Here is a 15,577-nt window from a genome sequence, read left to right as displayed (position 1 = left end):
AATTTTTGTTCTTTTTATTTAACCCTTTAAGACCTGAGGCGATTCTTTAAAACAAATCTAAATCCTAACAGTTTTTGGAAAAAAATCTAAACATTTTTTTTTTCACGATTTTTCAAAAATAGCAGATCTACAAGTTCATAGCGCGGCACTCGGTGCCGCGCTATGAGCTTGTATATCTGCTATTTTTGAATAGCCAAAGACATCTAAAGTGACACAGATGCGTTCCAGGTATTAATGGGTTAAGGATATACAAGGTTTCCACCTGACAGCGACGTTATATAGCCTATATATGGTTCTGTATCAGTATATCAGTCAGTTTTAGAAGATTTCATTCCAATTGGCTGCCTATGAATTTTACAGGCCTGGGTAGACATCCTGGCCTGGCGGGGATCTGCGCACGGTGCAGATCAACACAGCAGCTGCACATAATTAACTTAACGAGGGAGATTGCGACTAGTTTTGCGCACCAAAAACTGCTCAAACAATGTCAAACTGTCATGATTCTAGCTGCTGAAAAATTCCCATTTGGATCATTGTTTAAAAAAGGAATGGAACATGGATGTCTTTTGCAAAAGGATTATATTTATTTCTTGTCCGTCAGAGAATGAGGTCTGACGGACATAGCGCTGTCCGACATAGCACTGCGCTGCACCGAGTGCAGCGCTATGAGCTTGTAGATCTGCTATTATTTTTTAAATCGTGAAAATGTGTGCAAATCTTTGAGTATATATATTTTTAAAGCGAACATTTGTAACTCAAATCTTTGCTTCTGGGGGTCCCTGGAACAACATATTTTGAGATGGGTGTCTGCGGCCAAATACATATTCATTTTGGGGGTCCTTGACATGAAAAAGTTTGAGAACCACTGATATGTGTTCCCACGTGATGTCGTGTCCTCTACTTTGGACATGTCATTACATTTTTGTATCGTTTTTTTCATAAATGAGGAAAATAGACTACTGTTGGTAGTCATGGCTGCCAATTCACACCTGATGTTGTGTGGGAGTTCTGACTGCTTCAGACCGTACTGAATAACTGCTAGCTTGGATAATGTCTCCAGACTAGGACTGAAGTCTAAGATGTGCAGGTCATCAGTGGCTCTCCTCCGGAAGAAGAATCCTTTGTGTCCTCCAAAGATGATGATACGATTTCCGACCATGCAACAGCACATGCTGCGATAGCCTGAAGACAGGCTATTTCCCTTGGGCTCAACCTTCTTCCAGGAGAAGGTATCTGGATTGAATTTCCACAACAGACCATTTAAGCCCCTGAATGCTCTATGGCCACCAAATATGTACAGCTCTCCATTGTAGGCAAAGGCTGAATGACACTGGCGTCCTTCTGGAACAAGCTGTGCAGAAGGGGTGCTCATCTAACATTCGGTGTCTGTGTCAAACACTCTTGACATTGTTGTGGAAGTTCCACCCTAGACCAATTCCTCCAAATACAAACAACTTTGTCCCGATAATGGTGGCAGAGTGACCAAATGATCGTGATGAAACAGCGCTTCTGTTCTTGATTAAAGACCAGACCATTGTCGTGGTGTCCAACTTGAACATGCCTTTGAACATGTGATAACGGAAAGGATGAAACCATTTCATTCCTCCATGGATATACATGACCTTCCCCAAGACACAGGCTGAGTGCAAGTCCCTCCCCTCTGGGACAGTCCCAGAAACATTGTGGTGGAGCCATCTGTGGGTGTCGACATTGAATGAATAAAGCTCATTGCATTAACTCTTTCAGTGCCATGCTTATTTATGGAATTTTGGAGTGCCACAACCAAAATTCATTGTAAAAAAAAAAGTGCTTAGGAGCCGAGATAAAGCCTTTTTTAGTAAGTAGTTTAACAAAGAGTGAATGGAGCAGCAAATCTTCAAATCATCATATCTTGTGTTCTGAACCTTTAAAAAAAATTAAGTCTTTGACGTCCTGTGGCACTGAATGAGTTAAGGATACCCTCCCCAGATGTAGACAGACTCACCTATGATCACAGCTGTGTGGCACCAGCGTCTGCAGGGATACTCAGTGGAACGTTCTCTTCCAGTTCACACTGGAGGCACCTTCTCCCAGCATAAAGACACTGTGTTGAAGATGTTCACGCCCATCACTGCCCGAGGAAGAGACTCCTCCAAAGGAGTACACTTTGTGTCCTACTGTCACAGCAGCATGATACCATGAACGTCTCTCTGGTCTTTTCTTCGGATACACTGTACGGCAAAACATTCCTCACACCAGCACTGTAAAACTGATAATCGACTGATTCTTTAACCAGATCCGAAAGCCTTTATGCGAAGTAGGGAAACTGATATGTGATGGTTTAGGCTGTGGGAATCAACTATTGCTGGATTCTCTTCGATGCTTGTCTCTCTGTAAGGAGTTAATGTCTCTCTGGGTGGCTGCTGGAACTGCCTCCAACCAAGGCACTCCAATACTCTTGGCTGCGGTCCTCATGTCACTACGGTGTTGTCAGGTAGTGTCAGGCATCTCCATATATGGAGCGGCCTATGTCAGTTATGCCCAAATCTGGGACTATGACATCAGTCCTGGACGTTTCGGCTATCTCCATATATGGAGTTCCAAGAGGGGTTCTCTGATGTCAGAGCCAGGTATGCCCGGGTATCTCCATATATAGCCGTCTAGGAGATTCAATGATGTCAGACTTGGGGAGGTTGGTTGTCTCCATCTATGGGGATCTCCATATATGGGAAGGCTGGGATCGACTGGGTCACTAAAGGTCGGGACTGAATGAGTCATTCATCCCCTTATATAGGTTTCTGGGCGTCCTGCCATGATTCCCCTTACGGTGTTATCCATCTATGGCTAATGCTGGCAAATATGCCCGGAATGTTCTTTACAAGCACCAATGTCAATCTAGTTGGAATGGTCAAAGTCGCAAGACTTTGACCATTCATGACACTTTGACAATTGTGTAAATGAATGGAGTCGTATTGTGCGACAAAGGTGGCGAAAACCCCTCATTGAAGAAACTGGAAACTAGAAAACCACTGATTCCACCTGTTCAGTTTCACCTTACCTGCAAGGTGGCTTATGGCAGTTATGTCCTTGGATGTTGAATGTTTACGTGCAATATGAACACGGAGATTTTTCCGGTACATAACTTTTGAGCAGTGCGGGCATTTGATTTTTAATTTAGCACTGGAATGGCTAGAGGGCTCAGCAGGGCTGGGGGGACTGACCACTGCTGGAGGGCTGAGCAGGGCTGGGCGGCTGACTACAGGGCATCTGAGCAGGACTGGGCGGCTGACTACAGGGCATCTGGGCAGGACTGGGCGGCTGACTACAGGGCATCTGGGCAGAGCTGAACGGCTGACCGCTGCTGGGCAACTGAGCAGGGCTTGGCGGCTGACTACAGGGCATCTGGGCAGAGCTGGGCGGCTGACCGCTGCTGGAGGGCTGTGCAGGGCTGAACGGCTGACCGCTGATGTACGGCTGAGCATGGCAGGGCGTCTGACTACAGGGCAACTGAGCAGCGCTTGGCGGCTGACTACAGGGCATCTGGGCAGAGCTGGGTGGCTGACCGCTGCTGGAGGGCTGTGCAGGGCTGAACGGCAGACCGCTGATGTACGGCTGAGCATGGCAGGGCGTCTGACTACAGGGCAACTGAGCAGGACTTAACGGCTGACCATGGCTGGGTAACTGAGCAGGACTGGGCGGCTGACTACAGGGCATCTGGGCAGAGCTGAACGGCTGACTACAGGGCATCTGGGCAGAGCTGAACGGCTGACTACAGGGCATCTGGGCAGAGCTGAACGGCTGACCGCTGCTGGGCAACTGAGCAGGGCTTGGCGGCTGACTACAGGGCATCTGGGCAGAGCTGAACGGCTGACCGCTGGTGGAGGGATTAGACTGGGTGGAGTACTGTGTGGGACCTGAATGCAGTTTGCAAATCAGCAGGTGTCTTTTCATGTCATCAAGCCTTGAAATGGTCTTCTCACACCAGGGACAGTGAAAGTGTGCCGCTGATCTGCAGGCAAGATTGCATCCGATGATGCGCAGATATAGGGGGGATAAAAGACAAAAAATGATTTTTCAGACAGACAGACAGACACACACAGTCCCATCTCATGGAAGCGTTCTTTCTTACGGGCAAGGCATCCGTCATGACTTACTTGACTTAAACCCTTTTGCTCTTTGGGGAGCATAGGTCATTTATGAATTTCCTCCAGCTAGTTCGGTGTTGGGCGATCTTCTCTGCTTCCTTCCAAGATGTTCCTTTTTCCCTGAGTTCCGCCTCGACAGACCTTTTACAGCTGGGTCTTCCTGGTTTTCTTTTCCCCTGAGGGTTCCATGTTAAGGCCTGCCTGGTTATGTTGGAGGATGGTTTCCTCAGGGTGTGCCCAATCCAGCCCCATTTCCTGCGTTTAATTTCGGTTTCAATTTGTTCTTGTTGTGTGGTTTGCCAGTAGCCTGGTAAAGCCCCTCCCTCCGGAATTCTCATTTCCATTTGATTTCAGGAGTGAGTCTGGCCTGAAGGCTTATCTGGGCGTTTCTTGCTCGTCCACCAAATGGACTCTCCAATCAGCATCCTCGCTCATTGTTTTGTGATTGACAGCGGAGGTAGGCCAATCAGGTGGAACGCGAGTGGTTCACACATCATTAATCAATACACCTTTCATACAAGCTGCTCATTAACATCAGAGACAAACCAATTACTCCTGGTGATAATCACTGCAGCCTAAAGTGGCTTAATTGGACATCAAAGGGCCACTTGGACATCAAAGCTACATTACTCCCGCCCAGCTCCAGCCCACAGCCAAAAAACCAAACAGGCCCTCATGCCAGACTCACTCCTGAAATAAAATACAAATGAGATTTCTGGAGGGAGGGTTTACCAGGCTAGTTTGCCAGAGCTCTTCATTTGTGATGGTGTTAGGCCAGTAAATTGCCAGGATGTGTCGTAGGCATCTGTTGATGAATGTTTGTAGTTTGTTTTATCATCCGTCATAGACTACACTATAGTCCTGGCAGTCACTAGACTGACTCACTGGACACACACATTACAAGTGTTACAGAGATGGAACCTGGGAAACATGGACTGTGTGAAGAGGACCGTCTTAGTGGCTGGAATCAGTACAGTACAAACCTTAACAATAAACTTATATTGCACTTCTCAACCATATTGCACCTAGTCTCTATTACACCTATTACCCACATTGCACCTGCCCATCATGATTGCCATTTGCCAAACACTTCTGTCTCCCCAGGTGGAACTCTTTAGCTGAATGGCCATCTCAGCCAAACAAATTGAGTGCATTTTTTTGATGGGCATTGATATGCTTCTGCAGTCCCGGCAATCTGGCTGGTTTGAAGTTCAAACACCAAGGGCTATGGTACAGTGTGCAGCAGGTTGTACATTTTTCAAGCCGTACAGACTCAGTGGCTTTTAAGATGGAATGATGCATCTGGGGAAAAAAGACAAATAAATACAAATTTACAGTAACAATTACATTGAATTCGCAGAGCAGGGATATACAAAGTAAATAGCCTACAACATCCGTAGGCTGACAGGCTATGATGTCTCAACCAATGATGCACCAATAACAGGACCCATTTTTATTTAAAAAAAAAAACACAACCCCCCTCGTGCATTAGGATTATCAGTCACCAGAAGCAGGGATGTGTGTTTGGAATTAATTTCATTGTGGTAGATGAATAAGTAACGGTTAATTAGTAAGGGAGGCGTGTCTGATAAAATCAATATTTAAATATTCAAAATATTCTACTTAACAGACTGGGGTGCACACCAAAGCCAGAGTAGACATTAAAATGACCCCAGAAGTGTTTTAAAGTGAAATACTCCTTTAACACATAATTTCTTACTCATTCCCTGTATGCCATTCGTTGTATATTCTGCTGAAGAAGGCGTCAGGCCGAAACATCCAACATTATATAAAATAATAATAATCCTATTTGTGAGTGCCGGTTCTCCTCTTTTGCCTCATTTGAGGAACTTTACAAAGGGGTTGTTAGAAAGTTGGATCATTTTTGGGTATTCGATCTCTGGTCTCACATTAGTGGAAAGTGTTGTAACTTAATGGGTTACATAGTTAATTTGTGATGATAATTCATTTGCATGATTGACTAAAAGCTGCTAAATTCATACAGTATTATTTACAGTTAAAAGCAGAGTTAAAAGGATTTCTTTCATTTAATAGTCTATCGATATTGATTTATTTGGTAAACATTGTTTGACACTGAATTGTGAGGGTTAAATAAGAAATTCCATGTTCCACAATGCATTGCGTCTAAACCGTATGTTGGAAAAGACCGGGAAAGTTGTTGTGATTCAGTGATGTTGAGCTAGCTTTTGGAGCGAATGAATGAAAGCTACGCTAACAAGCAAAAAGAACGTTTTGTACCATGTTTATTCCACCTTTTTTTTCTTATATTAAGTACCAACTTTAACTCCATTTTCCGACGTCCTGTCAAGTACTTTTGATCGTAGTTATTCTACAGAAAGAGTTCCATTCTTGAGGCTTCTGACTGTAGCTAGATACGTTCTTCTGTTGTCATTTTCCCAATCCCACGATGGTTCATGAACTACTAGAAATAGCCACTCAAAGTCATTTATTTGTACCTCAGCTTTAACTACACTGCAGTGGCGTAACGGAGGGGTAGCAAGTGATGCGGTGCGGGGGGGCCACCAGCAGGGGGGGGCCCGCCTGCGCTGATACAAATATTTTTACAGCAAAAAAAAAGAAAAAAGTTGATTTATATTGGTAAAATAAAACCGAATTAGACCCGAATTAGACCCGAATTTTTTAGACCCGAAATTTTTCAGGTTGTGCACGCACATGGACGCGCGCTGCGAGCGCGTGCATGTACGTGAAACTCCCGCGGGGAGGCCCCGCGATTCTGCGTTACGCCACTGCTACACTGTCCTAGGAGACAAGCGTGTTAGAAGATAAGCATCTAAAAGCTAACAAGAACACGGTGTAAATACCGAGTGAGCCAGTTAGCTAATGCTAGCTACACGTTAGCTAATAACATACTTACGTGAATTTTACCAAAAGGTCAAACAAGTACATGTTACACAAACAGCAAAAAATAAGGAAAAAACAAACTCATTTAACTCCTAACGCCAGTTAAGTTAGACTTGTAATATTAATACCGTCTCGATCGATTACATTACTCCAGTGAGCTAAGCTAAGAGGCTAAGCTAAGAGGCTAGGCTACTTGGCGCGGAAAAGAAGTCCAACCCGAACAGCAAAAAAGAAAAACAAACTCATGTTAATGACGCTAGGTTACAGGCAGTTTAACTTTATAAGTTAAGACTTGGAATAGTAATATTTTCTCATTGTTTTACCTTATTTCGGCGAGCTGAGCTAAGAGTTGCAGTCCAAGTCTCCTTCTTCTTTGTTTGGAGAAGCAGAAGAATTCAACACGTTACTGCCCCCAGTGGTTAAAACACAATTATGCAGGACCTCTTCTGCTGGAACGTGACGTCACCACCTCGGCCGTGTTGAGCTCGTCTCGTGAAACAAGTCTGCAGCCAGACGCTTCTCCGTAGATGCGGCTGATTTGTCCGCTCTGTGGAGTGTCAGCCCTGTAAGCTCAACAGCGGCGTCTGTGATATTGTCCTTCAGAAACGTCTCCGTGAAAATGAAGACGCAGCAGTCTCTCATTCCCCGCTGAGACGTTCTCCACAGACTGATGTCGTCCATTTTGCCTCTTAAAGCGCGAACGTTCGCTAATACAACAGTCGGGATAGACGGCTTGGTAGGGTTAGCTCTTAGCCTCGCATTAGCTCCTCCGCGCTTCCCCCTCTTCCTTGCTCTCACCCAACCCCTGCGGGTCCGCCTCACAGTGCCCGCAGACGGGGCCGTGGTCCCGGCGCGGCACGCATTGCACAGCAGCCCTAGCGTGCTTAGCTGCTCCTTTAGAACTATCGGTTGGTGGTTACCACACTGATTCCTTATTTCTAATAAAAGCTGCCGGCTATAGCTAAACTTGGCCTGTTCGTAAACTTCCCTTGTCACGCTATCTAATGCCCTATTTCGCACTGTTTGTCTGTCTCTGTGAGGAGTGGCCGCAGCAAGCATCGGTCGCGCCGCCATGTTCATTCATGTTGATTAAACTTTTTCATAGATTTCACAGATAGTTGGATTTCGTGTATTTTCAGACAGTTAACGTTTTAAACCCTCAATATTTACTCAACTTGACCATTGGCTCTGTACTTGGACAGCTCTTTTTCCCTCTACGCCAACTGTCAGAAAATAGCCGATCTACAAGCTCACAGCGCCTCGCGCTGCGAGGCGCTGTAAGCTTGTAGATCTGCTATATTCGGGCTAATGTTCCCATATACAAAGATTTGGCGGACCCCCTGTAGTATCTCTGAGGACCCCCTAGGGATCCCGGACCCCCTGTTGAAGACCCCTGCTATAGACGAGTCCACAGACGCGCGCTGCCTGTAGGCGGCCATTGCTGCGGTGTCGCGGTGCGCAGCGTTGACACCGCAGCTATGGCTGCCTACAGGCAGCGCGTCTGTGGATTGGTCTATAGAGTAACAGGGGTCTCCCTGTCTCTCCAGCTCTTTAGTAAGCAGAAAATACATTTTCAGGTCGGGATACCAATTTCATCTAATTAGGAGAGAGAACGCATACAGGATACAGGATGAACAAGTGAAATTGGAAGAAGTGACAAAACTACAATGTGCAGATTTTTTTTTTATTGGAATACTATACAATTAAAGGTTATAAATGGGTTCTCTCCCCTGATTGGATGCAATTGGTGTCCCACCTGAAAATGTATTTTCTTTTTAAACAGAATGATTAGAAATTATTAGCTTTAACTTTTTAACAACATGCTTTTAGTTTGAACCATAACATATCACTTACAGCACCTTTCAACTGACTCTGCTCCTTCAATTATAGGGCATTGCAGTGGTGCCACTGATAGAAAACCCATGCCTTATTTTTCCCATAGAGATTTCCAAAAATATTTATATATAAATTATTTCCAGCCATGAACTAAGAACTAAATGATATTCTGTGTCAAAAGATATTTGAATATCAGTCTAGTTAAATTATATTATAAAAAATAATAAATAACATCTTTTGCGGTTTTCAAAAATGTTTTGACACAGAATCAAATGATTCACCAGGAGCCTGGTTTTAGGTCTTAAATAATTTTTTGGGAAAGCTCTATGGGAAGAATTTATGGATTTTCTGTCTGGCACCTAAAAATGGCCGCCACTGCTATGCCCTATTGGGTGACGTTCAGTGAGTGAAACGTCCATTCATGTTAAATGTACTGTTTCTTCCAGCCTGACCCGGTGTGAGATGACCGAGTCGGTGTTCCAGAAACTGGGCTCGTTGCTGAGGAGCGGGACGTCCCGGCTGAAGTCCCTGTGTGTGTCTCTGAACAGCGTCGGAGACCAAGGAGCCAGACACCTGTGGGAGGCTGTAGCAAACCCTCTCTGTCTACTGGAGAACCTAGAGTGAGTCACTAAGCATCATCCTCCTATAATTCTTCAAACCTCTGTGGTGGTGGTGGTGAGGCCAAAACTGTCTGCCCGGTTCTCCTCAGTGGCTTGAGCAATTGATCTGAATTTGCACACAGCCATTGACCATTACCATGCCCACGGAACTGCGAAGCCCGTTTTTCGATTTCACCAAACGTCAGCTGTTAATTCTGTCCAATCCATAGACCCACTGTCTGCCACAAGCACACACAGAGAGTGTGTGTGTGTGTTCACGACGGGACCCGGGGGGTCCGCGATGGACAGACGGGGACGGGGACGGGGACGGGGGGGTGGACCGCGACGTGGGGGGGGTGGGTGCGGTGAACCGCGACGGGGGGCCGCGACGGGACGCCCAATAACTCTACGTTTGCAACTACTTTTGCCTGCGCACTTCACCGGGTATGGACTAGTTACCATAACACCCAGTGTTCATTTCCTAGACTAAAACTATGATGAAAAATGTTCGTCCACTACATCCTTTTACTTATGAAAACTAAATAAAAACTAAGCTATGATGACTAAAACTATGAAAGATAAGATAGATCATTGTATTTCCGTGTCCTGCACACAAAGTGCCCAACCCTCATGGGTTTATAAGACACCATTTTACGCTTACAGTGTGTTTACAGTATATTCACATAATACATTCACTTACATCTCAGAATTATACAGAGTGTTCTGTCTTCTCTCCAACCTTGACAAATAAGATCTGCCACAACAAAAGCTCTGCCACAACAAAACATATCTACGTTTTTCATAATCATCTAACTAACTCAAGGAAATCGCCACGAATAGAAGACATTATTACTAACAAAAACCTCTCTTATATCATCATATTTAGAGCAATAAAACTAAAAGTGAACCTTATTTTCAATTTGACCAAGTTCACAAAACAAACAGTATTTCTCTTCCTCTGGAGTGACATTAAACCTGCCAGTCTCCAGAGCTAATGGTAATGTTCCTGACCGTATTTATGACTAAATATAATATACTACTACTACTACTACTACTACTACTACTACTACTACTACTACTACTACTACTACTACTACTACTACTACTACTACTACTACTACTACTACTACTACTAATAATAATAATATAAAAAACTAGACGAACATGTTAGGGAGGGACTAGAGAACAAGACATCATTTTATGCTTGGCTGCGTTCCGAAAACATATTTTCGGCACACGGCTAATAATCAGGCGTTACAACGCCATCAAGGCCTGCCTAAATCTAATTTGATCAAATCTTATATTTAGTCAACTAAAAGTCAACTAAAAGTAAAACATTTCAAATTTTATTCAAAAGAGCCTAAAATTAAATCAAAATTTGCTGTCAATATGAACACTGGATAACACAACATCAAACCTTGCATGATTTCACTTCAACGAACGTCATGAATGTTCATAATAATGATGGTGTCATCATTGACCTGTCCCAGCACTATTTACCCAGCTGTGACAACACATTATGGTTCAATACTAGTGCCATAATACGTGTGCACACATAGACATAAAAGGAGGCTTAAGCCCCTGCCCTTTTACCCATCTGTAAAAAGTGCCCTCTCTCTCCAGACCATGAATGCAGCATTTACTATGGTGAAAGAAATGCAAATGCCCCCTATCCATGCCGTACTCGAAGGCAGCATTGAAGAGAATTGCCTTTTCCAAACTCTCTATTAAACAGCTTAAATTTGGGGAAAGTGAAAAATGTCCTGCGCCACTGTCTTCATTATGCTAATAGTCAGTGGTGGAAAAAGTGCTCCATTTTTTTTGTAGAAAAACAACAAACAAAATGTAGAAATACTCTGTTACAAGTAAAAATCCGGAATTCTAAATTTACTTGAGTTAAAGTACAAAGGTATTGGTATCAAAATGTACTTAAAGTAGCAAAAATGAAAGTAGTCATTATGCAGAAGGTCCCATTTCCCAAGTTTTCAAATGTATAAAATGTATAACAATCCTTTGAAAATAGCAGATCTACAAGCTCACAATGCGATGCATTGTGAGCTTGTAGATCGGCTATATATATATTCTACTGTTTAGACTGATGATAGGTTCTTGGTTTACCTATGATCCCAGATTACTATTCCTATGCATTAGATGTATTACCTTGTGTTTTCCTTGCTTACTGTAAATCTCTCTGGATTAAGAGCGTCTGATAAATGCCTTAATAGTAAATAGTAAATTGTAAGCCGTTCCACCAGAACCTATTTAATGGCTAAGAACAGACTTTATACTCTATAGTATTGCTATAAAAGATGATGTGTGGTATCTCACTGTATACTGATCAAACTTGGTGTGACTGTGTAATCAAATCCAGGTGCTGCAGATAGAAATGCTTCTGCAATCATTTTGGTGCGGGTCACATCCCGACCTTGAATGTGAGGACATTTAGTTCATTAAAAGACCGAGATAAACAGGAGCTCTTTCATAGAAAAGGAGCTCTTTCATTGTTCAAGGTCTCTTCGGAGAGAAACGGTTCAAACAGTGCATTGTTTAAGACGAGTGAAACACATTTGTTATTGTGTTTCTAAATGGAAGAGAGCATTTTCAATCCAAAACAGTGTTGATTTTTACAGCAAATTTTCAGTCTTTGGAATAAAGTCCCATTTAGTTTTATATTTTAGTCATCTGAAATGTTTTAGTTTTTGTCTAGTTTTAGTCGACTAAATATCATAAGATTATAGTCGACTAAATCTACAGTTGATTTAGTCGACTAAAATGTATTTTGGCGGTGCCTTGATGGCGTCGTAATGGCTGATTTTACACTTGGTTGCATGCGGAAAAAGTTCACAACGTGTCGCGCTGCGACGCATTGTGAGCTTGTAGATCGGCTATTTTCAGAGCACAACACCAGAGAGCAACCAAACATAAAATGACTTGTCTTTTAGTTCTACTGGATCTCTTCTCCACTAGTCCCTCACTAACATTACAGTCTATTTTTTTGAATATATTTAGTCTTAGTTTTAGTCATCGCAGCTTAGTTTTTAATTCTTTTTCATTTCGTTTTCGTCAGTGAAAATAGGTAATCGGGGTCGTCAAAGTTGATTAACTTTCAGTCGACGAAAAATGTTTTTTCTTCGACTGAAACTAAATCAACTTAGACGAAATCACTGGAACCCAACGGGTCTCTCCTCTCTCTGTGCTGTTATAGGGTGGAGATGATCGAGCTGACGGACGGCTGTGTGGAGGACCTGTGTGCCGCCGTGAGGGCCAGCAGCCGTCTGAAGAGCATCGACATGAGGAACAACGTGCTGACCGACGCCTCGGTGCCAGCGCTGGTCCAGGTGATGCAGGACAGCGACAACATGCTGGAGCTCAAGTGAGTAAAAAAAACACCTTATTAGTGGTGAAGCTATAGAGGCGTGAGAGGTGGAGGAAAGTTACTAAGTATAGTGTACATTCACTCAGGTACTGTACTTAAAGGGATATTTCACTTTAAAAAAAATGTGGTAATTTTATCGTCTACTCAGGCCCCCAGACAGTTTTTAAGTTGCTCGATTTAGTATTTAAATATTTGATATTCATTTTATTTCCTTCATGTCTCATTCTCTGCAGCCTGTGTCTAACATGTCTCCTTCATGTCTCCATTCTCTGCAGCCTGAGGTACAATGACTTCAGCGAAGATGCTTTTGAGTTGCTGGACGAGTGTGAAAAAATCAGATACTGAAGAAGAAGTTCTGAATCTGCCTGGAGAAAACGGTTGCTATTGGTTGTTACCCTGCCCTACAGCACGTTGCTATTGGTTGTTACCCTGCCCCGCAGCACGTTGCTATTGGTCGTTACCCTGCCCCGCAGCACGTTGTAATAATTGCTCCTGTCTGCGTGCGCGTGTGTTTTTTGTTTAGTGGCAGGATTTTCATTTGAAACTTGCCCCCTAAGTCTAAGAGATGATTTGCTTTTGGGTCAGAAATGCACTTTCCCTGGAACCTTTGAAAAATCGTAAAATAATATCCTACAATACACGGTATTGTTTTGATTGAGCTAGACATTTTTCCAGTGGCCAACAAAGAACCCAGAGTTCTTGCCTGTAATGAAAAATTGCTTAAAATATTGACAGTTTTGTTTAAAATGTATGTTTGTAATTACAATTTTATGTAATCATTCAAGATGATTAGACATTAGGGCAAAAAAAGGTGACGGTCTGGCATAGTAAAATAACTCTGAAGTGCAGGTGGAAATAAAGGCTCTACTAGAGAAGTACGGCTACACTGGTCACAATGAGACATTACCGGTTACTTACCACTAGGGGGCTCAAAGATTGAGTCAAGCACTGGCATTCACCATTTATTAGTCTGACCCACTTTTTTTCACGTTGTTGTTGACGGTGTCCCCAGGGTAGTTTCTATGAGACAACCTTAAACCTCTAACATATTGTTCAGGTCAGATATTATGCCACCTAATACCTCCCAACATTTCATTTAACACGGTTTCACTGGTAAACGGCACATTCTTTTCTCGCCTGCAGACGGGCACAATAAAATGACAGTGTGGGGTATCATTAGTTGTATCTATGCCATTATGTTAACCCTTTAAGACCGGGAACGCATCTGTGTGTCATTTTAAGATTTATTTGGCTATAGTAGATCTACAAGCTCATAGCGCGGCACCGAGTGCAGCGCTATGAGCTTGTAGATCTGCTATTTTTTTTAAATCGTGAGAATTTGAGCAAATCTTTGAATATATATATATTTTTAAGTGAATTTTATTTTACTTTTGGGGGTCCCTGGAACAAAATATTTTGAGATCGAGGGGGGGGGGGGGGGGTCCACGGCCAAATACATAATCATTTTCGGTGGTCCTTGACCACTGATATATAGCAGCATAAGTTTTTTCAACAAAAACTGTTTTCAACAAAAAATGACAGAGATGGGTTCCTGGTTTGAATGGGTTTGTTGCCCTTGTGGGCTTGCTTATTATATGTGGATAACACTAGGAGAGCTCTAAGGGCGAGAATTAGTGAGCAGCATCAGTGTCTTTAGACCCGGCAGGCCTTTAGTCATGCACTTTAATCACATTAACCCTGGACTCTCCGTTTTGGCCATGTTCTAGGCTAAAACATTTACAAAGAAATGCCAAAACTTTTCCAAACTTAAAAAAATCCCATGCATGGGGAACATGGCTAACATTCTCCTTAGACGTGAAACCTTTCAGAAAATCTAAACATGGTCTTTACATAGTCTTTAGTCTGTCAGACAGAAACCTTGTATCTCCATGTTTCAAATGTTTATTTTGTTTATAAATTAATGCCCTACTTTGTTAGTCTACAAGCTCACAAGCAACGCGTTGTGAGCTTGTAGTTTGGCTATTTTAGCAATTTTTGAAAGATTCAGAGTGAAAGTTCCAGTGGTTAAGATGCGTTTCCATCTCCTGAAAAATAACACGGTTTCCTGAAAAATAACAAGGTTTCCTGAAAAATAACAAGGTTTCCCGCCTGACGGCGACGATAGACTTTAACGTTTAACCCTTTCTTTGGATAATTGTTTGCCAACGCTTTTATTGGGATCTTGTTTAAGGTCAATGCTTGTGTATCAGGACATGGTTTATGTCCTGTGTTTTGTTTATTCTTTATTTTGTCATTTTACTAGTATGGTGGAGGTTTTATATTTTTATATACAGTGTGTGCACCGGTTCTGCTGGCTTTCTTATATGTTTGCATACTCCTCTAGCACAGTGGTACAGAAAAGGTTGAGAGGCACTGTTCTAGCAGACTAGCACACATGTGGAGCACCAGCCATAATTAGTTTCTCTGTGCAGGCCTTTTCATCATTTAGGTGCACCGGTGGCCATATTGTTTTCCCCCAAATGGTTGTTGGGAAGGACTCGGCCTGTGATAGGCTCTATGCACAGCAGCCATATTAGAAAGAAATTGGGCCTCTTCCTTACTTCCTTCACAGGTTTTACCAATGATACTAATGAAGGCTCTGTTCCATTTAGTGTAGCACAGTGGTTCTCAAACCTTTTAATTTCAAGGACCCCCATAACTCTGAGAGTGCACAAATGGAACCAAATGGTTCCATTTGTGCACTCTCAGAGTTACACACCTGTAAGGGGCCATTTGGAACCCCCTCAAGGAACCATGAG

General features: G+C 43.1%; 1 protein-coding gene across 1 annotated transcript in view; it reads left to right on the top strand.

Annotated features, from left to right (window-relative positions):
• The window catches only part of LOC308097509 (NACHT, LRR and PYD domains-containing protein 3), a 40,246-nt gene extending 26,178 nt beyond the window's left edge, over positions 1 to 14,068 (top strand). Inside the window, exons 12-14 of the mRNA XM_080445321.1 lie at positions 9,290 to 9,463; positions 12,648 to 12,815; positions 13,094 to 14,068. Of these exons, the coding sequence (XP_080301447.1) occupies positions 9,290 to 9,463; positions 12,648 to 12,815; positions 13,094 to 13,163 (412 nt within the window). The 3' untranslated portion in view covers positions 13,164 to 14,068. The remainder of the gene's footprint in view (positions 1 to 9,289; positions 9,464 to 12,647; positions 12,816 to 13,093) is intronic.
• The last annotated feature ends 1,509 nt before the right edge of the window (positions 14,069 to 15,577 follow it).

Source organism: Gymnoscopelus braueri (genome assembly GCF_963280865.1).
Source record: "Gymnoscopelus braueri genome assembly, chromosome: 12".
In the NCBI taxonomy this organism is placed as follows: domain Eukaryota; kingdom Metazoa; phylum Chordata; class Actinopteri; order Myctophiformes; family Myctophidae; genus Gymnoscopelus; species Gymnoscopelus braueri.
The sequence above is the reverse complement of the archived record's forward strand: the minus strand, read 5'-3'. Positions and strand labels throughout refer to the sequence as shown.